The sequence below is a fragment of the Xiphias gladius genome, chromosome 10, assembly GCF_016859285.1.
Source record: "Xiphias gladius isolate SHS-SW01 ecotype Sanya breed wild chromosome 10, ASM1685928v1, whole genome shotgun sequence".
Lineage (NCBI taxonomy): Eukaryota > Metazoa > Chordata > Actinopteri > Istiophoriformes > Xiphiidae > Xiphias > Xiphias gladius.
This window is the reverse complement of record NC_053409.1, coordinates 11,209,482-11,234,483: the sequence shown is the minus strand read 5'-3', so window position 1 is coordinate 11,234,483 and position 25,002 is coordinate 11,209,482. Positions and strand designations below refer to the sequence as shown.

The following is a 25,002-nucleotide window of genomic DNA, read 5'->3' as shown; positions in this document are numbered from 1 at the left end:
ATAAGTTACTTGCAGTTGTAAAGAGTTATGAGAACATTTTCATGTAGCCTTTACAAGTCAGATGGCACGGCCTGTTCATGATGCATCCTGCACAAAGCGCTACAACAATTCCAGCTATGTAGCCTCCATCCTCTAGCGCTCGTAACATCACATTGCATTTTAAGCCTTACAGTAAACACTTGTGTTACCTTTGATTGTTCATTCATGCAGGAATATAGTGGCCAGGATTTTCATCACTGGAATACATTTAGTCAGCATACACATCCATCAACAACTGTAGTGCTAATATTCATCAATCTTGACCTTTGACCCTCTCACTGATGCAGGATCAGTGTTTCTTTTCTTTTGCCTTTGGAGGCCTTGGAGCCATTCTGTTTTGTCTATAACAAACCTGCACATCTCATATTTATAAAATTGTTTTCAGAGGTGGAGAGTAACTAAGTACATTTACTTAAGTACAGTACAAAAGTACAATTTTGAGATACTTGTACTTCACTTGAGCATTTCCATTTGATGCTACTTTATACTTCTACTTCACTACAGTTTAGATGGGTATATTGTACTTTTTACTCCACTACATACAGTACGTTACAGTATAATTACTAGGATTTAGGGTGTTTTTACTTATGATATTTGAGGTACACTTTGCCAGTAATACGTACATACTTCTACTTGTAGAACATTTTTTAATGCAGGGGTTTTTGGAGTATTTCTACAGTCCGGTAGTTCTGTCTCAGCTGGAGGTAAAGGATCTGACCTGAGGCTAACAAGTGCTTCTCTCAGCACCGGTTTGGCACAATGCCCGCCCCCTAGAGGCCGCTTCCGAGAATGCGAGCAACGTGGTGACGTTTCACCTGCGACACAGCCCCGCTTGCAGCAGCCATGCGCCGTTCGCGACAGTGTTATGGTCGCGACTGCTGAGTGGCGAGTGACGGCGAGGTGTCTTGTCTGCTAAAGTTCGGGTTTGTGTAGACACGGAAAGGAGGAGCGGCGCGCCGAGCGGACGCTCTTCCTGCTTCTGTCTGACGGCCGTGTGAGCGTGACAGGACAGGGGGGCACTGCCATGTAGCTGAGGCAGAAGAATGAGCGGTCAGCACTCCCCAGCAGCTGGGACAGACGACTACGCGGTCCAGCAGGAAAATGAACTAGAAGCCCTCACCTCTATCTTCGGAGATGACTTCCAGGATCTGCGGAACAAGGACCCGTGGAAGGTAGCTAGGGATGTTAGCGTTGCCTGTGTTGAGCTGATGGTGGGCAAAAGTTGACTAGTGCCACGATTTCCGGCAATAAACTGAAGTGAGGATTCGTTGACTCTTACTTTCAGGTTAAAAGACCCCCAGAGATGCACCTCTGCCTGCGCCCCAACGGGCTGAACAATGGGCAGGAGTGCTACGTGAATGTGGACTTGCAGGTCAAATGTCCTCCCACATACCCAGACGTGTGAGTACTGACCCCCTGACCTTTTTCCATGCATTCTCTATGGCCATTATTGCCACTGCACTGCGAGGCATCCATGCTCATGACCAGCACCTCTAAAAAGTGAACTGAAATAAGTCTCTCTTTCACTATTAATCTTTCACTGTACTGAAGCTGTCTCCGAAATCTCCAAGTCCTCACGTCAGACAAGAATGTAGCATTTGTAACGTGGAGACTGTGCCGACAGAGCACTATTCATTAGCTGTCCAAATACTTCTTTTTGGAAAATACAGATTTTGGAAAGATTTGGAAAACTGCTTGTCAGAGAAACTCGGTGTTGGGGATGCCTACATCTAATGCTCACTAAACAACTCCAAACTTCAGTTCATTGTAAACCTTAACATTTTTCTTGGCAAGGTCTTTGTTCATAAGATGAGGTGCCTCAGAAAATCCCAATCTCAAGAATGTGGCGACTTATTTGACCTCTGTGGAAATTCAGAAAACAACAGAAAAGCCACAAAATGCATGAGATATTTATCTGAGTGTGGGATTTTATTAGGTGACATTGCAGGATTTTTGGAGGGCGAAAATACTTCTGGCAACCTTTTTGGTTTAGCCATAGACCCTTATTTTCTGTCTTTTATGTGAAACAGTTTTTAAGAGGAATTTCTTACAAATCTATAAATCCAACCTAATTTAATACCGGTAAACCCATGAAAAAGGAAGAAGTAGATAAAGCAAAGAAAAAAATTCTTAATTGATAATTAATACAGGCAGTAAGGTGTCTTAAGAGTGCTGGGTGTTGAACCTGCAGCACCGATAATCAACAGCTGTCAAATACCAAACGCCTGTTTACATTTTCTTTGATCAGATAGTTCAGTCAGATGTGAGGAAATTGTTACCCAAATTTTGGATCTAATATCCATCTAATAAGATTATATATATAGTGAACACATTATGTATAATATGGCTTGAAGTACACAGGGCAAGAGTCAACGAAAGCTCTGTCACAACTAAATGAATATTGACGTTTTTCAATTACTTATATTTTATTCTACCTATAACCAGAAAACAACTACTTTTGCTTTTATCCGGAAGGGCTCACATGGATAGGAAAGAAATGAGAAATATGCTGCATATTTCTCTACAAAACTGTGTTGTTTAATGTTCCAGGGCCAGTGCCCCATGTGCCTGTTGGTAATCTAGAGGCAGTCAGTACAAAGACCAAGTGTGGAGCTCTAAATGTCATCTCAGTGTTGACTCGTGATCATTTAGTCTTGGTAGCATAATACCTTGGGGCACCAACAGGCCTCCAGAGCTGGAGCTGAAGAATGCCAAAGGCCTCTCAAACGACAACCTCCAGAACCTTCAGAGTGAACTCACCAAGCTGGCAGCGGTGCGATGCGGGGAGGTGAGGACGTGCTGAGTGCTCGCACGCAGGCACGCACACACACACACACACACACACACACACACACACACACACACACACACACAAACACCGACAGACACACACAAATGAGCACACAAACAAACGCATACAGTACAGTTAAATATACAAGTGACAGTAACACAATTTTCATAATTTTGCCTCTATACACCACCATGATGGATTTGAAACAAAGCCATCAAGATGTGACTGAGGTGTAGACTTTCCGCTTTAATTCAAGGGCTTTAACAAAATGTTGCATTAACTGTTTAGGAATCGCAGCCATTTTTATACATGATCATATATAATGTATAATTGTGTATGGCTGCCAATGCAACTGGGTCACTGGTGTTTATTGACGATGTGACTGCTGATAGAAGTAGCAGGATGAATTCTGAAGTGTAAAGGGCTGTACTCTCTACTCAGATTCAGCCAAATGCTGCGAAACTGATAGGACGGTGTTTCGTGGTCCAGATGGATAATGACCCAAAACATACTGCAAAAGCAACCCAAGAGCCTCTCAAGGCAAAGAAATGGAATATTCTTCAATGGCCAAGTCAGTCACCTGACCTCAACCCAACTGAGTATGCTGTTCACTTACAGTAGACAAAACTTAGGGCACAAAGATCCTCAAACAAGCAGCAACTGAAGGTGGCTGCAGCAAAGGCCTGGCAAAGCATCTCCAGGGAGGAAACTAGGCATATGGTGATGTCCGTGGATTTCAGACTTCAGGCAGCCATTGACTGCAAAAGATTTTCATCCAAATATTAAAAATAATCCCTATATTTAAAATAATGTTGGTTTGTCCAGTTACTTTCGAGCCTCTGAAAATGAAGTATTTTGTATACAAATGGCTGTGATTTTTAAACAGTTAAAATGATATTTTTGTTAAACAACTTGAATTAACGCTGAAAGTTTACACTTCAATCACTTCTTGATGGCTTCATTTCAAATCCATTGCGGTGGTGTAAAAAGGCACAATTACGAAAATTGTGACACTTTCCAAATACTTACATACCTAGCTGCGTACACACAGCCTACGATGAACTTCTGCACCTGTCCATCTAGGTGATGATTTACGAACTAGCGGACCATATCCAGGGCTTCCTGAGTGAGCACAACAAGCCTCCATCACGCTCCTTCCACGAGGAGATGCTGAAGAACCAGCGGAGGCAGCAGGAGGAACGAGCCCTGGAGGAGCAGCTGCGGATAGACGAGCAGCGCAAACAGGAGGAGGAGATGGTGGGGAAAGGATACAGAAAGCTGTTCATGCTGGATTAGTTTTATCAGGGAATGAGCGCTAATTTTATTTCTAGATGATTTGTCAATCCCATTCACAAAGGATCTTGAATTTACTCCTGCAGGAGCAATAAAGGTTATCTTATCTTTTCTGTGTAACTTAAACCAAACCATTAACACTTTGAATAAGCAGGATACATCAGCTAATCAATGAATAATGAATTTATATATAGCCAAATCACCAGAAAATCTAGTATTTAGTTTTATTCGTCTAACCACACACAAAAAAGCAGAGTAATGTACTTTTGCTGCACACTTTATAATAATTTATTTGCAAAAAAAACTGTCATAAGATTAACATCGGTGCCACTTTGAATTGTATTGCTTTTACTTTAGAAACTCTGAGTTTGGAAAATGATAGAATATTTTTCTTTTTTTTTTTTAACTTGTCTGTCTTGTAAATACTGATGACATGACACATCATGCACCTTGTTTGTATCTCCTGAAATGACTGAACCCCCAACACCTGCCAGAAGTTCTGATTGAATGGGATGTTGACTGAGGTATTTTTCACCCTTTTAGGAAAAAGAGATCATGGCTGTAATCCAAAGAAGAGAGGAGGAGAAGCGAGAGGAGAAGAGAAGAAAGGAAATAGCCAAACAGGTGCCTGAGCCACAAAATTTTTACTGATCTCAACAGAAAAGCAGTAAAGCTCGCAAACTTGTTGTTGTAATGTTCCTTTTTCTGTGGCGTTAATATTCACAGGAGCGACTCGAGACTATGGAGCAGCCAGTCCCTGCTAACTCTTCCCAGTTAGGGAAGAGCCCACCCAGTCCAGGCGGAGCTCCTCCTGAGCTGACCGAAGCTAAGAAAGGAGTCGGTAACCGCCGTCGGACTACCTCGAACACACGCCACAGGTATACAGCAAGCTAACTGAGCACTTTCCCAGTAGAGTAAAATGCTTCGCATGTTTAAGAAATATTGTAATAACGCTTAGAGTTGCATCTGTTTTACCAGACGCGACACGGTTAATGAAGACAACCATCGCTCACAGGAGCTTCTTCACTTCAACAGCAGCACTTTTGGAGAACTTGTTGTCCACAGAGGGAAGAGTTTAGGTGAGAGCTGTCTGAGACAATGCAGCTAGTATGATGCAAAGCAGCTTAATATTGTCCTTAGTAAGCTGTTTGGTATATTTGTGTCTGTGTTCATGTTTGTGACAGGTGGAAGCAAGAGGCTCGGCCGTAATGTTTATAATGGATTTGAGGCAAACTCAGGAGACTTTGCAGTGATCTACGAGTGGTCGCTGTGCTGGAACAAAACAATGGGCAAGTTCTTCACCAGCCAGGAAAAAGGAAAGATTGAGTCCTGTAAGAAGCAGGCAAGTAGAGTAGACGGAGTAAAGTCAGGCCTAATTCGTCTGAAAGCCATATCCACTAAACCTGCTTAAAACTATTACAAATTGCTACTTCCATTTGAATTCCTGTGTAGATCCACGCGGCAGAAAATGAGTTCAACTCCCTCCTGAGGCTGGATCACCCAAACTTGGTGCACTACATGGCACTGAGCTCTACTGAGAAGGAGGACTGCCTCGTGGTTAACCTGCTGGTGGAGCACGTTTCCGGTATCAACTTGAACCAAAGTCTGGTCAGCCACACTCCGGTCCCTTTAGATAAACTCTGCCATTACACGGCCCAGCTGCTGGCCGCTCTCGACTACCTTCACTCCAACTCTGTAGTCCACAAGCTGCTGGGGGCCTCCAGCGTGCTGTTGGACTCCGAGGGCAACGTTCGATTGACTGATTACAGCTTATCGAAGAGATTTGCTGACATCTGCAAAGAAGACATTTTCGAGCAAGCCCACGTGCGCTTCTCAGAGGATACAGCGATGCCGACGAAAACGGGCAAAAAAGGGGACGTGTGGAACCTCGGGCTGATGCTGCTCGCTCTGAGTCAGGGGAAGGAAGTGAAGGAGTATCCAGTCACCGTGCCAGCTAGCCTGCCTGCTGACTTCCAGGACTTCCTACACAAGTATGTATGGATGGACACATTGCCAGCGTCTTAAACGACTATACCAGAGTTTTAGCCCCAATTACTGTAAATCATGTACTGATACTTTACATTAGTGCCAACCAATTTCCAAAGCTTAATGTTTTAGATTTCAGTTTTGTTCTTCTTCTAGGTAATCATCTCCAGAGTCATTTTATCATTGGGGGTGAAATGCAAATGTCCTTTTTTTTTATTTAAAAAGTCTCAACATAATTTCATAGGGCTGCAACTAATGATTATTTTCATTATCGATTGATCAGTCAGTTATTTTCTCAAGTCTAGACAACATCTGAAACAGTGAAAAATGCCCGTCAAAATATGCTAGAGCCCAAGGTGACATCAGCAAATGTCTTGTTTCTTCTGACTAACAAAATTATTCAATGAACCACCGTGTAAGACCAATTTTAGTTTGACTAATTGGTTAATCGAATAAAACTCAAGCAAGTTTCATGTCTCTATGAGATGATTTTCATGCCGCACAGAAATGGATGGAAACTGGAAGGGAGGAAAAACACATTCAGAACACTCTGCTGAGCACCATGCCTTGGAAAGTGGTTAGCAGTAATTTGATTTGATTTGTTTGATTTCTGATTAGTTGTAAATAGGCTAAACATGCAGAAAGACTGCTCCTTCAGGTCATAGTGTTTTATAGACTGTCTGTCTGCCAACATTAATGGCTGTTTAAAAATGGTTTTCAGACTAAGTTGTTTTATACATGGAATTCATCGCAATAGAGGCTTCAAACTAACTTGCTGGGTTCATTTAGATTATGCCACCGTCTCCGTACTTTTGATACAATATGTCTGCTTTGTGTTGTGAGCAGACCGCAAGCACAATGTGGATTAGTACATCAGACTGGATTTTTCCAGATCAATGCCGGAGCTCACTGTACAGTGGAACTGTCCGTTATACTGCATGTGTCTCTGTGCTATAGGTGTGTCTGCCTGATTGATGCTGAACGCTGGACAACCCAGCAGCTGTTGGACCACTCCTTCCTCAAGCCCCCGTCACCTAAAAACCTGCCACGGTACCAGGATTCCAGCCCAGAAGGTGATACACACCTCCCTGTACAATATTTAAATGAGGTGGACAAAATAGTAGAAAAACCTTTTGAGAAGAAGTCCAGTGCAACAAAAACCACCAAGTATAACCCACCTTAAGGGATTCCACATGACCTAGACTTGTTAACAAACAAGTAAAGCACAGGTTTTGTACAAAAATTAAAAATTTAATTGAAGTAGTTTTTACTAGAGCTGCAGCTAATTAATTGTTTTTATTATTCTTTAATCCGTTTCAATTTTTTTGATTAACCATTTAGTTTTTAAAATACACAGTGAACGGTGAAAAATATGCATTGGTGGACGTCTGATATCTCATTTGGCCCAAACAATAGCAAAATTTAAAGGTATGCAGTGTACAGTGATTTAAAACAGATAACTGCAGCAAATCCTCACTATTGAGAAGCTGAAAATAAGAGGACATGTGGCATTTTTGTTGGATTATCAAAATTGTTTGTCAGTGAATTTCCTGTCGGGCATATAACAGATTAATTGATTAAGTTTTAGTATTTTAATATTTATTGCAGGTTCATTGTACATTATCACATTAAATTTTACAGGTGTTTCCATTTTTCTGGTCAATCAGTAGAGCTGATATCTATGATATCATACTGTGGCACAAGTCATAGTGAAAACACTCAGAAAATAAATAAATGAGAGAGATCTGAGGGGATTTGTAGGTTAAAAGTCCAAACTCTAAAGAGACAAATTTAATAGTTTGTCCAACTTGTTTTTGTTTTCCTTGTCATCTCAGACCTCGCTGAGGACTTTGCGTCATCGGTCATCCCGCGGAGTCACATCCTCAATGCTCCATTCAGCTCCGGGGTGGAGAGGCAGTTTTCACGCTACTTCAATGAGTTTGAGGAGCTGCAGCTTCTGGGAAAAGGAGCCTTTGGTGCTGTAATTAAGGTACCTACCTTTACTTCCTACACTAGCATTACACTGGCAAGACAGCTGACTATGTTTTCTTAGTGTCCACTACTCTTTCCCTGTCTTGCACCACCAGGTCCAGAACAAACTAGATGGTTGTTACTACGCTGTGAAGCGCATCCAGGTCAACCCAGCCAGTAAGCAGTTCAGACGGATCAAAGGCGAGGTGACGCTGCTCTCGCGCCTCAACCATGAGAATATTGTCCGTTACTACAACGCGTGGATCGAGCGGCATGAGATGCCCTCCACAGGGGTGCTGAGCAACACCGACAGCTCCGAGCCTCAGAGCACAGCCAACAAGCCCCCTCTGGGCAGGGATCCTCCGCAGCGCCTCAACGAACTTGGCCTCCCTGACAATGTGGAGGACATCGCGCCGCCTCCGGCCCTGTCGAGCTCTGTGGAGTGGTCCACCTCCATCGAGAGGTCCTCCAGTGCCAAGTGTAGTGGACACCAGTCCAGTGACGATGAGGACGACGACGATGATGATGATGAAGAAGATGTGTTTTGTGCCTCTTTTTTGTAAGTTTTCTTTTTCTTCCCCAGTGGCGAGACTTACTCCTGCTCAAACTATTGATACATTTTTGGATCTTTTTTTTTTCTTTTGCGTTTAGGCCGTCAGATAGTGACTCGAGGAGTGACATCATTTTTGACAATGGCGATGAAAGCACAGACGAGATGTCACAGGTTTGAATACTGACCCTTCAGTATTTATTCTATTGTTTGTCTTTGTTAGTGTCTGCATCTTACACAGTGTGAAAAACGTAGATGTGTCTTCCCTCAGTTTGAGCCAAGCAAAAGGCCAGTGACTGACACAACGGAGAGCACAGACTCAGATCGACCTCTCCTCATAGCACATTACTTGTACATACAAGTAAGCTTCACCTCCATGCTCCAATTTTACCACTAGAGGTTTCTGCCCCACATGTAACACATGTTTTCTGTTCCTGACAGATGGAATACTGTGAAAAGAGCACTTTAAGAGACACAATAGACCACAGCCTGCATCAGGACCAGAATCGGCTATGGAGACTGTTCAGGGAAATACTGGACGGCCTTGCTTACATCCATGAGCAGGTGCAGTATATCAGTAACATAAACATTAACAAAAAAGAAGCAAGGTTTTCATGACCCATGACCAAGCACATCCCTTTTCGTTTTCTTCTCCACAAGGGGATGATTCACAGGGACTTGAAGCCGGTCAACATCTTCCTTGACTCACAGGACCATGTGAAGATTGGAGACTTTGGCCTGGCTACAGACCATCCTGCTAATGTGGTAGGCAGTCAACAGCTTCACCCTGCTGACAGGCTAACTACTGCTTGCGGTGTGGAGTTAATTTGAAGAACTTTCTGTGAAGTATTGAACCTGTGTAGCTCTGTATCATTGCTTTACTCAGTATTTATCCAAACTGTAGCTTTTGCAGCTATATAAAGATGTATAAAGCCAGTGATTAAGATGTTTTGAACCTGTGGAGAAACAGTTTATGTCTCTCAGGCTGCAGGTAAATTTGAAGTAGAGGAGAGTGGCTCTGCAGTGATGTCCAAACCGGACCCTACAGGTTTGAACATATTCACATATCACTGACCTTTGATAACTGAAGTGCCTGATATGAATGTTTCAACACTTTGTGTTGCCTTTGCATCACATTCTCCAGGTAACATGACAGGCATGGTTGGAACTGCCCTCTACGTCAGTCCAGAGGTTCAAGGAAATACTAAAGCCACCTACAACCAAGTAAGGAATTAAAATGTTGATTTTCCTCTCTGCTTCAGTTCATAACCACAAAGTTATCTGGCCAAATACAGTATAATTGAACCTTGTGCAGTTGCCGCTATGTGGCTTTGGTTTGTCCTTGTTAGTTGACACCACGTTGAGTTTTTGAATGCTTCTTTTTTTATTGTTCTGTCCTCAGAAAGTTGACCTGTTTAGCCTCGGAATCATCCTCTTTGAGATGTGCTACCGGCCGATGACCACCGGGGCCGAGCGCATCTCTGTCCTGAGCAAGCTACGTGTGGTACGTCCATATTCAGAGAAATAATCCGGGAAAGTAATTTAAGATGTGTATGGCTTTAAAAATTGTTTCTTACTCACCTCAACTCATCTCTTCTCATTTGCAGGAGCCCATCATCTTCCCCGAGGACTTTACTGCATTTGAGCAAGGAACACAGGTGAGGATGGCCGTAGCCTGCAGTTGATATGAATATTTTTCCCTCCCTGAAATTACAGTCTAACAGTAGAATACTTCTCCGTGCCGTCTTTGCGTCTCACAGAGGAAGGTGATCCAGTGGCTGCTGAACCACGACCCAGCTCTGCGGCCCACCACCCAGGAGCTGCTCAAGAGTGAACTGCTGCCTCCGCCCCAAATGGAGGAGTCAGAGCTGCATGAGGTGCTGCAGCACACCATGGCCAACATCAATGGAAAGGCCTACCGCACCATGGTGGGCCAGCTGTTCGCTCAGAACACCTCACCGGTCATAGATTACACCTACGACATAGACCTACATAAGGTATGGCTGTTGCTTGAGTTGACCACGCTCTTGATAGTGGACTTTGTTTTTTATATGTGGACATACTGCACCAGTTTTGTGCTAGACATTATTTATATAAACCATGTGTGGTTTATTTGTTATTAAAAAGTCGTTTCGGCTTGATATCTGGTGTTAGTTTTCTTGTTAGGAAGAACATTAGACATATTTTACACAAAACCAGGAGCCATTGAAAATGTTGGGTTCCACTCGAATTTGGTAAAGATAGAATTTATTTAATGGGCCACTGACCTTAGAGACACAGGTAAGAGTGCATCACAGCAATATCCTCAATTATTGAGTTTATTTGAGTTTGTGGGTTGGAACCAACAGAACAGGAGACTTCACTGTTAATTATAGTTAAAAAGCAAACCCACACTCAATAATCGCAGCTCTAACATGGTTTGGGTACCAATCTGAGAAAATTACATCCAACTATTTCCCATCGCTGCCTTTAGATGTCACTGTAGACATATGAATGGCTGCACCAACCCCATCTATGCTACTTCCCTCATCTGGTCTGTGTATGACAGACCAGCAGAAGGCCTGTTAGTGCTTAATCAATGTCTCCTGATCCCTAACAGAGTCTGTTTGTTTGGTCTCCCCTCCAGGGCAACTTCAGCTTCAACAGTGCCAAATTGCAGCAGCATGTGTATGAAACAATCACCAGGATCTTCAAGAAGCATGGTGAGTACACTATGCTTGTTAAGTGTGTGTGTGTGTGTGCGTGCGAACATCAGCCTTTGTTGACCCTACACTGCAAACCAGTTGGACTCCTGACCCGCTGTAAGCCCGTTTTAAGGACCCCAGCATCTGCTCCAGTGAGCAGCAGCTAAACAATAAGTGCATTGTTCTGCAGCGTAGATTCCGTGCAGGTGTGAGTGTTATTTTTGTGCACGCTGCTGATGATGTCCAGCTGTACTTTTTTTTCTAATCTCACTTTGTATCTGTTCACATGCATCAGTTCTTTTAGTCATGTTATCTTATGCAGATGTTGCAGTGATACATCGTGCTTGTCCTCAGGTGCGGTGCGTCTCCAGACACCACTGCTCCTCCCGAGGAACAGGAAGTTGTATGATGGCAGCGAGCTGGCCTGCTTCATGGACCACAGTGGAATGCTGGTCACACTGCCCTATGACCTTCGCGTGAGCCCAACACACGCAAACACACATGACACACACACAGGTGTGCATATCCGCGCTTGCACACAAGCTCTAATTATCCGACTATTTGCATCAGCAAATGCAAACAGACATAGTGTGAGGCAGCAATCAGCAGCCGCCTTAAGATCCTGCTACCTCAGGAAACCCTGAGGACTAAATGGCAGTTTCCACACTGTGATTGATTACAGCCTGGCATGTACTGACTTCACTGTCAGTTTACAAGCACACCCAATGTCTCAAATCTCTTTTCACCTTAGATGGCGTTTGCAAGACTCGTCGCCCGCAATAATATTACTCATCTGAAAAGGTAAAGTTTTGTGATTTAAAACATATTTATTCAAGCCATGCTTTATTTATCCATTAGTGGGAATAATGATCATTTGTACGGCAATAGCTCTTTTCAAAATGGCCTTACAAAGTCTTCTGCAAACAAGTTCATTTATATTTGACTTATTTATTGGTAACTTATAAATGCCACTGTCTGTTTTAAAGTATAAACTAGGAAAACTGTACAGCTGTGCCTAAATTCACTGCTCTATTGTTTGTTTCTTTCTTTTCTTTTTACTTAAAAGATCTTTTAATATAATCGGTTGCAATCATGAAGTAGGTGATGTCTTTGTGATAAAACCTAGAGCTTTAGGGTTTCTTCATTGTATTAATGTTGGACAGTTTAACTCATTTTATCTTTAGCTTCATCACCAGTAGGGCTGGTGCCCTGTGTCGGTCAGATTAAGTAGGGCATCACCTGAGTGCCTCTTTGACTACCTTGAACAAAACAGTGTCAAGTACATTCACCACACTTGTCTGAGCATGTTTTGAATCAAGTACATATTAAAATCTGACCTAAAATATCTAAAAAAAGTGATCAATTTTCTGTATATGTTGAGACACATTTCATTCATATTGAGAATAAACACAATGTGTCTGTGTTTCTCTTCATCTTGCTCTAGGTATAGCATTGAACGTGTGTTCCGGCCCAGGAAGCTGGATCGTGCACACCCGAGGGAGCTTCTGGAGTGTGCCTTTGATATCATCACACCCGTCACCAACAGCTTGCTCCCTGATGCCGAGACCATTTACACCATCTCTGAAATAGTCCAGGAATTCCCTGCACTTCAGGTTACACACATGAACGGACTGTATTTTGAAATGATCCAGTGAGCTGACAGTTTGTGCTTGCACTGCCTCATCTTGATTCACATTCCCAGAACAGTGTGTGGATGGGCTGGATGAATCATTGTTCTTTTTCCTACAGTGCCATCATCCCAATCCGTTCTGCTGTTGTTATTTCCCTTTTTACTTCCCACTCACATTCCTAACATACCAAAGTATGTGTAAGCCTGATAGATTTACACTGTATTTATTATTTACCTAGTAAATCTGTTATGTGCAGCTCTGTCCACTTCCTTCCCTCCCTCCCAGTACAATCCATTTCCTGTCCACATGAACCCCGTCAACCTTAGGTCTGGCCTCTAGTTCATCCCTCACTACCGAGCTCTCTGTGAGAAAGCTTTTAAGAATACGTGAGTCAGATAGAATGAGAGGGCAGCCGGACACAACGGTCATTATTCACTGAGGCGCTCATTGTACAGTAAAATTCTTGGTTTTGACAGTAATTGCAGCTGAGAGGGTTGAAGGTGTGTTTGCGTGTGTTTTGTGACCGCAGGAAAGGAACTATAACATTTACCTGAACCACACCAGCTTGTTGAAGGCCATCCTGCTCCACAGCGGAGTCCCTGAGGACAGACTGAGCCAGGCCTCCAACATACTGTGTGACGCCATGGTCAGTGCAGGTCACACGTGCATCGCAGATGTTATGCACATTACGTGTCTGTTGTTGATATCCTGAACATATACAGCAGTGTTTTTCCCACGTATGGTAGTATAACATTTCTGTGGCCTTTGTTTGTGTATTTACTTCAGAGTGAAAAGCTTACCAAACGTGAGGTGGAGGCAAAGTTCTGCAACTTTTCACTGTCAACCAACAGCGTAAGTGTCCAACGGGTGTATGAACCAATCAACACACTTGTACTTGCTCATAAACATCGAGATCCATCCTCCCCTTTTGCGTCCAGTTGCAGACACTGTACAAGTACATAGAACAGAAGGGGAATCTGCAGGACCTGGCGCCGTTGTTGACATCACTCACCAAACAGAAGACTGCCGTCACCCAGCTGGCCAAGCAGGGCCTCAAGGACCTGGAGGAGCTCACAGTGCTTCTGCGCAGACTGGGAGTTAAACTGCAGGTGATTTAAAGCCTGAGGAAATGAAGGTTAAAAGAAGAGCTAATGTGTTCATTTTCTGTCCTTTTAACGTAGATGTATCCCCTCTCTAGGTTGTGGTCAACTTAGGCTTAGTGTACAAGGTGCAGCACCACTCTGGTGTCATCTTCCAGTTTGTGGCTTTCATCAGGAAACGCAAGCGAACTGTTCCTGATATAGTGGCTGCTGGAGGACGCTACGACCACTTGGTAGGTTTTACAGTCTTTCATCCACATTCCACATGTTAAAATTATCAAATAAGCTGACTTGAAGTCATGACAAAAATCTGCAGCTATTATTGTAAAAATGTGGGTAAAACGTTTCCTTCCACACATACTGTTCTGTATGTGAGCCATATTTTTGCCCACCTCAGATATAGCTTGTCTGTCTGTATAACATTATTTCCATATGATGCAGTGTTGGTGGTGCAGTCTCCCTGGTATCTTTATGTGCTTCGTTCTCTCTGCTGCTAGATCCTGGAGTTTCGAGGGCCAGCTTCCACAGTGCCAGTCCCCTCTGCAGTCGGGGCCAGTGTGGCCTTGGACAAAGTCTGTGCTGCTATGGCCATCATGGAGGAGCCAGTGAGACAGAGAGAGACACACACACACACACACACACACACGCACACACACACACACTCTGACATTTCTTATTATCGTAATGAAGGAGCAGCAGACAGAATTTCATATTTAATGATGCCTTATGACAGCAGTCGGCTGCCGCACAGCCACTTTTAGTAACATGTTAATAACTATGATCACTCTGACTCTTGACGCCCTGGAATTATTTTTGGAAGAGCATCGTGTTCTATATTTCAGAATCCGATTGTGAAATGATGTGCCCAGAAAACTGCATATAGTTTGAAGACAGAGACGACCACTGAAAGTACTCATTTATAACAAACATGTAATTTTACTACAATTCATTACATCTTTCAGTATTTGACTGTTTTTTACCTTCTCTGTTTTTTCTCTACATCAGCCATCAGTGAGCTCCTGCGATGTCCTCGTGGTCCCAGTGGGGCATTCTTCAATGTCCAAAGCCATCAACGTTGTCCAGAAGCTGTGGAGCACCGGCGTCTCTGCAGACATCGCCTACGATGTCTCACAGGTTAGTGACCTGTCTGGTAGTCCTGTCTGAAATGTTTCAGTTTGGAACCTAAATCAAGCCAGTTTTGATTTAAAGGTGCTCTGTGGAGTTTTCTTGCTAACAAAATTATGTTTACATTCTGTGTTATTCACCAAAATGCACTGTGTATATCCTTCAGGTCTTTAAAAAGTGTTGAAACCTGTACTGTTTGCAGCTGTTTTCACTTGCTAGCAGTCTTTTTCTTTGCTGGTGTATCTGGTGCTGGTGTATCACATCATCTCTTAGTACGTGAACACCACCTTTAGATCAGTGGAATAGTGTGAAACCATTAGCCATAAAGGCTTGTAATCTTTGTTTTGTTTTTTTTTTAAATATTTTTTGGCTTGTCACCGATTGTCCAAAAGATGGAGCTGCGTTTGTGGTGGAGAAAGCATAATTGAAAAGATCAAAAAGTGCAGACAGTCAATATGTATATATGCAATATCGCAGTAGAAATGCATAACAACTACTTAAAATCTAGTTTAGTAAGAGCCATTACGGCCCAAGCCTAAATATATCTCAGCTAACGGAAGCAGAGTCCATCTCTTAGTAAGTCACTCCCTTTCTGTTGCTTCCGGATCTGTGCAAGGAACAAAATCTGCAAAGAGGATGTAGGTATGGCAGCACTATACATGTAGTAGTTCAAGCTGAAGGATTTCATTGAGTTTCTCTTCATCCACTATTGATCCCTCATGTTTGTTGCATGTTTAAACTCAATCATGTTTGTGAGTTTGTAGATCCTTGAATAGATGACGGGAATAGGCCATTGTGTAAAATGGGTGATTTCCTGAGTGGGTTACTCTGTCCTGTAGTAACCTCATCCCACCTACAGGGGGCAACACCCGGCTTCCGCTGTTGAGGAAAAAGCCCCTCTCTGCCAGCACCAGACTCATCATGTCGGTATCAGTAATAGTGAACATCCTAGACAAAGAGCTGCAGTTGGGTTTGACCGAGGTTTACTGGCCACATTGGGACAACACATCATCATCTGTTAGACAAGCTTCCAATATTAAAGTTATTTGAACTTTTGTTCATACAAGCTGAGATCGCTCCCTGCAGAGGGAAGTTATTTATCCTCTAGTCCAAAACTCTAGATGTCATTCCTCCGTCACATTCTTCATGTTTATGTGACAAACTGATGTCAGCCCTGTTTGTGTGTGTGTGTGTGTGTGTGTGTGTGTGTGTGTGTGTGTGTGTGTGTGTGTGTGTGTACGTTAGTGTGTGAGTGAGTGCGTGAGTGAGTGTGTGTTTGTAAAACGCCCTCCCTGGCATAGCCCTGTGCCCACATTTTAAGACTCCTTGTTTTTTCCTCCTTTACTCTTTATAACCTCTCGTTGTTTTAGTTTTCTACTTCTGCAGTGGCTAAGTGTTTGCTTTAATGGTCTTCATTGTCTTTTGTTCTGGCCCAGGACAAATGTGATTGGTGGCCTTCTTTTCCCCTGAGTCCTTAAACACAATTAGGAAAGGTTGGGTTTGGCTGAAAACAGAAGCTTTAAGTTCCAAATTTTCAGGAGTGTTTGTGTCTTTTTTTTTTTTTTTTTTTGCATGCAGGCTGGTGCCTTGACCAGTGGCGAGATGGTGAGAACGCCTTGTTTGGACCTCCTCGCTAGACTTTTTGTTAACACCTTTCACATGCTGGCCTCTTAAAAGAGTGAATCTACAGCTTTAATTCTACCTCAGGAGACGGTTCCACTCTTTTAGCTTTTATTAGCCAAATTTGGCAAACCCCTTCCACATGCGGTCAGCTAAGGCGCACAGCCCAGAGCTGCCCATTAGCCTCCGGGCAGTGACTTCCCTTTGATTTAATTTGTTCTGTCAATGAGAAAGTTGTAAGAAAAAGAGGAGGTTTTAAGGCTTAAATTATGGTGTGGCAAAGTGCGACAAACACACAGACGAACACGCACTTGTGGTACAGAGCAAGGTTTGTTCTGCACCACCGTAAGCTCGTTTAGCTAAAGTGAAGTTAATGAGAATAAATTGGGCTGACACAAACATATACATACATTCACACTGTCATGGTTGAATGCATTACCTGAATAAACACCGGTTTTGTTCGTGAATCGCAGCTCAGTGCGCACTCTTTTCGATCCAAGCCAAACTCTACTTAAGCTGAATGACTGCTGCGATAGAAGAATTTTTGGGGGACCAGACCAGTGTTCTCCCAGAATGGGCTCTCACCTTTAAGAGATTTTCCCAACTTTCATGCTTTAGACTAGTGGTATCTCAACAGTGCACTTTTTTTTCTTAGTCTTTCAGGAGCCAAATCAGTCACAATTTGAAATGGGCAACTATAAAACTCCTGTAGCTTGTAATGCTTGAAATGTTTTTAAGCTTGACCTGTAATTCTTTTAGTCATTAATGGAAGAAGAACTCTGTAAAACTTGTATGAGGGCTGCAAGCTTTCAGCAGTTTGGAGTACTCTACTCGACTTCTAGCAGTGAATGCGTGTAGTCTGTTGTGACTATATTGGACACCTTTAAACCACCACTCAAAGTGTATGTGAGTAATTTAGCCTTTCTTTTGTGTGTTTAGTCTCAGGAGACATTGTTGGAGCACTGCAGGCTGGCCGGCATCACCTGCATGGCCCTGGTGTCTGACAAGGAGGGAAACTATGTGAAGGTAAACCAGCATTTCAATGCAGCAAAGTATAGTTCAGTCCTATCTAGGAATTCTTTCACATCTTAAATCTAATTTGCCTACACTTGGCAGCAACAAACTAGGTTTTACAAGAAATAAACAGCCCTCTTCACTAAAGAAAAAAGCCTTTCTGTTAGACAGTCTCATAAGAGGGAATTATGGGATTGTTGTGTACAGAAGCATATGTTAAAGTCATTTTCTGTCCTCAGGTAAAATCCTTTGAGAAGGACAGACAGTCCGAGAAACGGATTCCTGAGTCGGACTTGGTGGACCACATCATTCAGAAATGTCGGACCAAATTCTTTGAGGAGAGAAACATCAGGTAAAGAAATTTCGGTTTAATGTGCCCCTCAGATGTCTATGAACAACGTAAAGGGGTTGTTCTTATAAATGTTGTCCTTGTGCTCCTGCAGAGAAATCTCTGAAAGCATGTCTCTTCAGAACCCCAAAGCCTCACTGCTCAACACCACAGGTACTGTATCCAGCCCCGTCGGATTACCAGCTTACTCTTTACAGTCAGCTCCTATATGCTGTATATTTGTAACTTTAAAGCCTTACTGCAGCATGGAGACAGTCACACCTCTGTTTTCGTACAGTTGGGCTTTGACTCCACCAAAGTGCTGCATGTAGCTGAAGTGTTAAATTGTGAGTCAGAATTCTGTACTGAATGTGCTATCTGTAAAGTATGACGGATTCAAGTGTTGCATTTACACTTGTGGCATTTAACCGATTCGTTACCCCGAGTGGTGAACAAATAGGAGGATAAGCTCAAGTGTTAAATTTCACACCATTTCTGGCACAAACAAACCAGGAGCCAACAAACTTTTCTAATTAAAGTGAACAATAGTTGAACAAGGGCAGTTTTCATTGTCGTTGTGGCTTCGAGGTGTGATTAACTGTTAGAGACTGGAAATGTAAAAAGCCTTATAATTGGATAAAATGTGGAAATGGTCCGTTTTCTTCTGGGCTCCAGGCTCTTCGGAGCAGCATGGGAGCAGTGGCACCGTGAACATGAATGTGAACGTCATCAGCCCGGAAAAGGTCTCCTCCAGTTCTAGACGACGCTATGAGACTCAGGTTTGTGATGCGTGCGCATGCATACACACACACACACACACACACACACACACACACACACACACACACACACACACACACACACATGTTTCTCTCAGTTTCAGTTATTTTTGCTGGTGTAATAGGTCTCTAAAGTAAAAACTGACTTTAAACTCAAGTACTTTAGTGTTTATTGTGGATATGAAGAGCGGTTTTACTACTTAATTGAAGACCACTAAGGGAAAGCTGTGATGCAGGATATATAGTATTTGCATTCTCTCTGCATATTAGTGGTCTCACTGTGACCATCTTCTCTTCTTCTTTGTGTGTCCCTGCGTGTCTGTCTTAAACATTGGCGCATTCGTCATTAAGAATATAGCGCCTGTTGTTTGCTTAGAAAATGACTGCATGTGAAGATGATTTTTTTTTCCTGCCGTGTTATTTTGATCATGGGAACAATTCTTACTTTCTTCGAATCGTTTGTTTCTCTCTTTTTCAGATTCAAACCAGATTACAGAATCTCGGTAGCAATTTGCAGAACAAGAGCAATGACATTGAGGTTCTGGCGGTAAGTGATTTGTTTGTTTACCCCTTTATCCCTCCCAATCCCGGCTCCCCTTTTTTTTTGCTCTCCCACTTTATCTATTGAATCCATGTGTGAAATCACAGAGCGAGGAAAGAGTTTTTGATAGCTAGAACAGTAAACATCACTGGGAGCAGTCCTTTTATAGTTATTTGACTTGCACTAAAATCCCCTGCTGGAGGTAAGATGGCTGAGAATCCATTCCAGTCACTACATAACAATGAACAGTATAAAGACAGCAGCCAGTGTGTCATTTCGGGGGATATAAATGGCTGCCATATTGAGTTTATTTGTGGTTGTGCTCTATATTTATGGCCAGATATTCTCAAAGTAAATCATCTCTGCTTGTCTTATTTACCATATTGCTGCATATTCCAAAAACATTTGTCATCCCTGCTGGGGTCTGGATTGCATCAGTGACGCAACGGTAAATACGGGTTATGGAAACCTAACAGGCATAATCGCCTTGATTCCGGCAGGCAGTCACAGAGGCCTGTAACTCTTCGTTGGTGCATGTCAGCAGCATGCCTGTCCATCAGTCAGACTGGACCACAACAGTATTCAGTTTCCAATGACAAATCCAGGACACCATTGTTCCCTTCCAGGAAAAGGGACATGGAGTGCTTTCAGGCCTGGTGAGAGCATTATGAAAGTGGAATTACAAGTAATTTTCTGATGCTGGAGTGGCCTGGATTATCTTATGTTGAAAGAATTACACAACCTGTTTGGCAGCGGGTGCCAGGATTGATATTTAGTTTGATCATGACTGCAGTATTCGACTATAGAATGGCCATTTCCTATCAAAATGTGTAATATGTTGTGTTCTGTACAGTTTGTGGAATTGTTGCAGCTTGAGATAAGACTCCATTGTGTTTTCGTGTAACCCTGCTTGTTTTTGTTTTATCCCACAGGTGGACCTGCAGAAGGAAACGCTGATCAACTTCCTGTCTCTGGAGGTTGGTGCCCCGCTGGATTCATCGAGAACATTGCGGAGTCAATAAAAGGCTGCATCATAATGAAGGGTGGGAGGGAGGGGGGAAGTGGAAAGAACGGCCAATAGAGGTCAGAATTTGAGACAGGAAGAGGGGATCCCGTCTCCTTCCTTACATTCCTGTCTGAGGAGTGCGGTGAGGGAACACCCCGGCCTTTTTCGACAGCCAGGGAAACCTGTTAGAGGGTCTCACTCACACTCCTTTAACAAGGCCCACTTATGCGACAGACGCGGAAAACGGTTAACAAAAGACACACTTTAGAGGTGTTAATATTCACATTCCAAACTCCTGACCAAGACTGCACTCATAAAAAAACTGGGTTCCCTTCGATGTAGGTTAAAAGAAAAAAAGACTTTAATTATATTGTACTTAGAAACATGAAAAAAGCTGAAAAATGCACTTAACACTGCTGGAGTGGAAGCAAAAGCCTCCACTCCATGAATGATTGGGCAGCCTATATAGTTAGCTCCTCACAGCACATAAGAAAACACATTTAGCATATAAAACGCATAACAATACACAGTGTGTATAGCCAGGAGTGACGGAAAGGCCTGTTTCATATATGGCAAGTCACACAAGGAACCAAGGAAATCTATAAACCCAATGTAGCTTTGTAGCATCACTGTTCTGGTACACTTGACATGCAAAAATATACTCTAAAGGCTGCAGATGAAAAACTCCATTCCTTCTTGCAAAATGCAGTCGACTTTTTAATTCTGAAGTCCGAACAAACGTAGAAAATGACAGCTTATGAAGCATGTTGTTGGATAGTCAACATTTCTGACAGTAAAGCTGAACTGCGCTGGGCTTTGTTCATCGTCAGTGAGTTTGGTGTATGTTTTTGCAGCACGTCGTCACATAGCCTTCACTCCTACTCATTCTGTTGTTTTAGTCTCTGCCCTCTCTCCTTATTTTCCAGTTTGAGAGTGAGGAGCAGTTCAACAGCAGCGTGAAGACTCTGCTGTCTCGTCTCCCAAAGCAGCGTTACCTAAAGTCCATCTGTGATGAGATCCACCATTACAAAATTACGAAAAGGTGTGTTGGCACGTGTGACTTTATATGCAAAGAAATTCTTGCACATTTAGCTATGTATCTTACCAGTCCTCCTTAGCATTAGCATTAGCATTAGCATTGGTAAAGAAGTCTGTCAGTGTTTAATGTTTGCTGTGGTGATACAGCAGTATATTATTAATTCAACTGTCATAGCACAGCCTGATGCGCTACTCGCTTCTTTACCCTGAAGGATTTTGATGAATGAAAGAAATTATTTTAATATGTAAGAATAACTAAATGAATCTTGGACAAGTCAAAGAATTAAAAATGAGGAAATTATGGAATGCAGACAAGAAAATTGCAAACAAAACACTGAAAACCTTTTTTTTTTTAAATCTCTCTTTTCACATGCTCAGCCTCGTCTTTATTGTCAGAGGTTTTACATTCAAGTTTTTACCCTCAAAAGTAAAGAAACAACAGGAACTTGATACTGTACAGACATATTCTGAACAAATAGCTATTGACGTCTTGTCTCAGCAGGAGCGCTCGTGGAAGATGAGCCAGAGACCCACAGCCTCGCCTCTGTGCTCACTCCCACAGGTTTCCTTCCACTACTGAAAGGTTATTTTTATTAAAATGAAACCTGAGGCAAACAGTGGAATACATTAGAGACCACTTCGAAAAAGGCAAAAGAGGCACTTTCTTTTACGGGCAGCTGCCATTCCAATGCTTCAACCAAGCCCACACACTCCAGGTGGAACAGTGACAGTCAGTCCTTCAAAGAGAGCTGTTAGACGGATAACTACTGCCTTGCAGAACATTAAATCCTCAGCTGATCCCATTTCCTGAGGTGAAATCTTAAGAACGATTTTCTTTGTTTGGACTCCTGATGTTTCTGTCTTAACACCCCAGTTGATTGACACTGAGATTGTGGGGGGGGTAACGTCTTCCAGTACTGTGGTTGTGGATGAAGCGGTTGAATGTTTTTTTCTAAATCCCAGCCTAAATCCTCAGTGTTGAATGCCCATTGAGAGCAAACCTGTGAAGGATTCAACGGATTTTCTCTTTCATGAATGAGATGGTGACCAAAAAAATCAGAGCCTCTCTTTCTGGCTTCCCATCTGTGTGCGTGCGTGCGTGCGTGCTGCACTTTACTGATAAATGGCCATCATGGAGGCAACAATGAATATATTCAGCATTTGTAGCATATGTTTGTTTAGTTGTTTTCGTCAAATGTAGGCATTCAGTTGGCTACAGCAAGACCATAACCTAAACTTATCCCAGGGGCTTTGTCGTCAGTGAACCTTCCATTCAGCCAAAACTACAGTGGACAAGACCTGCATGTACAACCTGACAGCAGCACCATAAACTGCTGCCTGTAAGGTCACCACCTCCAGAGTCTACAGTAATGCTAACATTTACTTATGCCATGTTCACATCAAATGGAATGGATGGTAGAAATGGGAAAGATTCCCATGTCAACAACTTCTGAAGGTTCACGTTATCAAGATGGTTGTATGGTTAAAGATTTGGTTGTGTAAGGATTAAAATACTGTGTTCTGATTATAGAACACCTTATCTTTTCAGTTTGGGTTTTTGCTTTTGCTAATGTGAGGCATCCATATTTGGGGTTTTTTGTGTGTGCCAAGTTGGATATATCAGAGCTTTCTGAAAAATCCCAGTTTCCCAGCTATAATTACGACTTGGATGCGAATGCTGTTTCCAAGTCAGAAACTCAATTATGACAATTCCAATGTGACATGAACACGGCATTAGGGACAGCACTGCTTTTAGCAAAATGCTAATATTCAGCATGTTAACAGGACTCACATTGATAATGCTAACATCCTGATGTTTGGTAGGTATAATTACCACGTTCACCATCTTAGTATGTTAGCATGCTAACATTTGATAATTAGTACTAAACACAAAGTACAGCTGACACTGATGAATATCATTAGTTTGCAGGTATTTGGTCATAAACCAAAGTATTGGACAAATTGATATTTTGACCTTTTGATGCTGCCAGATGAACCGTTAAGGAAGCCACAAAGTGATTACAATTTAATGTAAATTTAATGACAATCCACCTAATTGTCGTTGAGATATTTCAGTCTGGACCAAAGTGGCTGACTGACCAATTGGCAGACATCACCATCCCTTGAGCCATTCCACTTGCCTGGCCAAAAACTGGACAATAAGTGATAATGGAAAATAAATGGAGTAATTTTGACTTTAAAAAAATAATATTTTTAATAATAGTGATTTTACATTTCAAGTATTTAGGTAGTGTTCATTCCTACACTGAGTTTGAGGACTTTCTTGCCTTGGACATGGGCTCTTGGCAGGGTTGAATCCTAATCCAACAGGGCTGACCTCCTAACCAAGAGGAATCAAAGATCTTGGAAAACATCCCAGCTGAATATCATTTTGAGATGTTCCATTTGGAAGTCCTCCATAATGTTTTTTTTAATTATTTAAATGACAGATGTTGTCTTTCTGCAGGGTGGCTGTAGTGGTCTTGTACAGCTACAGGGATGACTACTACAAGATCCTTCTATGAAAACCAAGTTGTTCTACTGGACTGGGAGACATTCCGCTTTGACAAAGGCTCAGTAGACCCCCACAGCCCATTTTTTACCTTGGACCTACAGAATCTGCTTGAAGACTGACTGATTCATACCTTTTCCATTTGGAAAGCGAAAGCCCCAAAGACAGGTTTTTTTTTGTTTTGTTTTTTTTTTTTTAACCAAGTTGAATAGTAACTGAGCTATTCCACCCAAGCTCCATAACTTTCCTAAAAGTTTCCAGTGTTTTGTTGTCTCCTTAAGACAAAAGTAATCAAGAGGTTTAATGGACTTTGCCTTAATACAACGGTTGGATTTGAAAAAGAAAGGGCTTTTTACTGAAGATTATGTGTGATGAATTCAACGGTTTTACATTTCTAAATAGCAACATGATGGATAATTGGAATAAATCACTTTTTTCCCCACATTCTGTGTTGTTTATTGTGTGTTTTTAAGTGTGTGTGTGTTTTAAGTGTGTGTGTGTGTGCGATAGTCTAAAAGCTTTATGTAGTATTTTACATTTTCAAGGTCTGGGAAACTGACCTTACTGTTTGCTTTATTGATCCTTCCGGAGATGCTTCCTCACCTTGAAGTTTATGAGCAAGCTTTCACGGACAAGTCAAAACAACAGTGCAGACTGCACTGAGGATTATCCAGGTTTCCAGGTCTGGCCTGCATGTCTTTGTGTTTTCCGGTGTTTTATTAGACCATTTGATAGATGAGTGGTCTACTTGCTCTTACCTAGCACTCACGTCTCAGAGGAACCCCTCAGAAACAACCTAACAACATTAAATACATCTTCTTGTGCTATTGAGATAAGAGAACAACCACGGTAAGCAAGAGAAAACAATCAGATTTAAAGGAACTAAGAGAAGACAAATTCCCATTTGGAGCAGAAGTCCAGGACCAGATGTGCATGAGTCTGCAACTCTGCGAGTGAAGTAAAAACCACTAACAGACACCATGTTGGATGACAT

At 42.4% G+C, this 25,002-nt stretch overlaps 1 protein-coding gene across 2 annotated transcripts; it reads left to right on the top strand.

Annotated features, from left to right (window-relative positions):
• The first annotated feature begins 846 nt into the window (after nucleotides 1–846).
• On the top strand, nucleotides 847–24,441 carry eif2ak4 (eukaryotic translation initiation factor 2 alpha kinase 4). 2 transcript variants are annotated; one of them, XM_040137177.1, is made up of 39 exons: nucleotides 847–1,211; nucleotides 1,325–1,440; nucleotides 2,725–2,827; nucleotides 3,914–4,087; nucleotides 4,667–4,747; nucleotides 4,850–5,001; nucleotides 5,102–5,202; nucleotides 5,308–5,465; nucleotides 5,576–6,114; nucleotides 7,067–7,182; nucleotides 7,945–8,099; nucleotides 8,197–8,639; nucleotides 8,732–8,804; nucleotides 8,902–8,991; nucleotides 9,072–9,194; nucleotides 9,291–9,395; nucleotides 9,615–9,678; nucleotides 9,775–9,854; nucleotides 10,033–10,134; nucleotides 10,238–10,288; nucleotides 10,391–10,627; nucleotides 11,257–11,332; nucleotides 11,669–11,790; nucleotides 12,066–12,115; nucleotides 12,759–12,927; nucleotides 13,475–13,591; nucleotides 13,732–13,797; nucleotides 13,884–14,054; nucleotides 14,144–14,278; nucleotides 14,543–14,650; nucleotides 15,051–15,179; nucleotides 17,730–17,816; nucleotides 18,044–18,156; nucleotides 18,248–18,306; nucleotides 18,808–18,911; nucleotides 19,390–19,458; nucleotides 20,385–20,429; nucleotides 21,385–21,500; nucleotides 23,964–24,441. In XM_040137177.1, the coding sequence occupies exons 1-39, from the start codon at nucleotides 1,083–1,085 to the stop codon at nucleotides 24,019–24,021; spliced, it is 4,986 nt and encodes a 1,661-aa protein (XP_039993111.1). In that variant the 5' UTR covers nucleotides 847–1,082; the 3' UTR covers nucleotides 24,022–24,441. The 2 variants fall into 2 exon arrangements, with proteins under 2 accessions (XP_039993111.1, XP_039993112.1); XM_040137178.1 differs by lacking the exons at nucleotides 17,730–17,816; nucleotides 18,044–18,156; nucleotides 18,248–18,306; ... (3 more) ...; nucleotides 21,385–21,500; nucleotides 23,964–24,441 and adding an exon at nucleotides 14,888–14,954 and having other exon boundaries at nucleotides 15,051–15,163.
• Nucleotides 24,442–25,002: the final 561 nt, after the last annotated feature.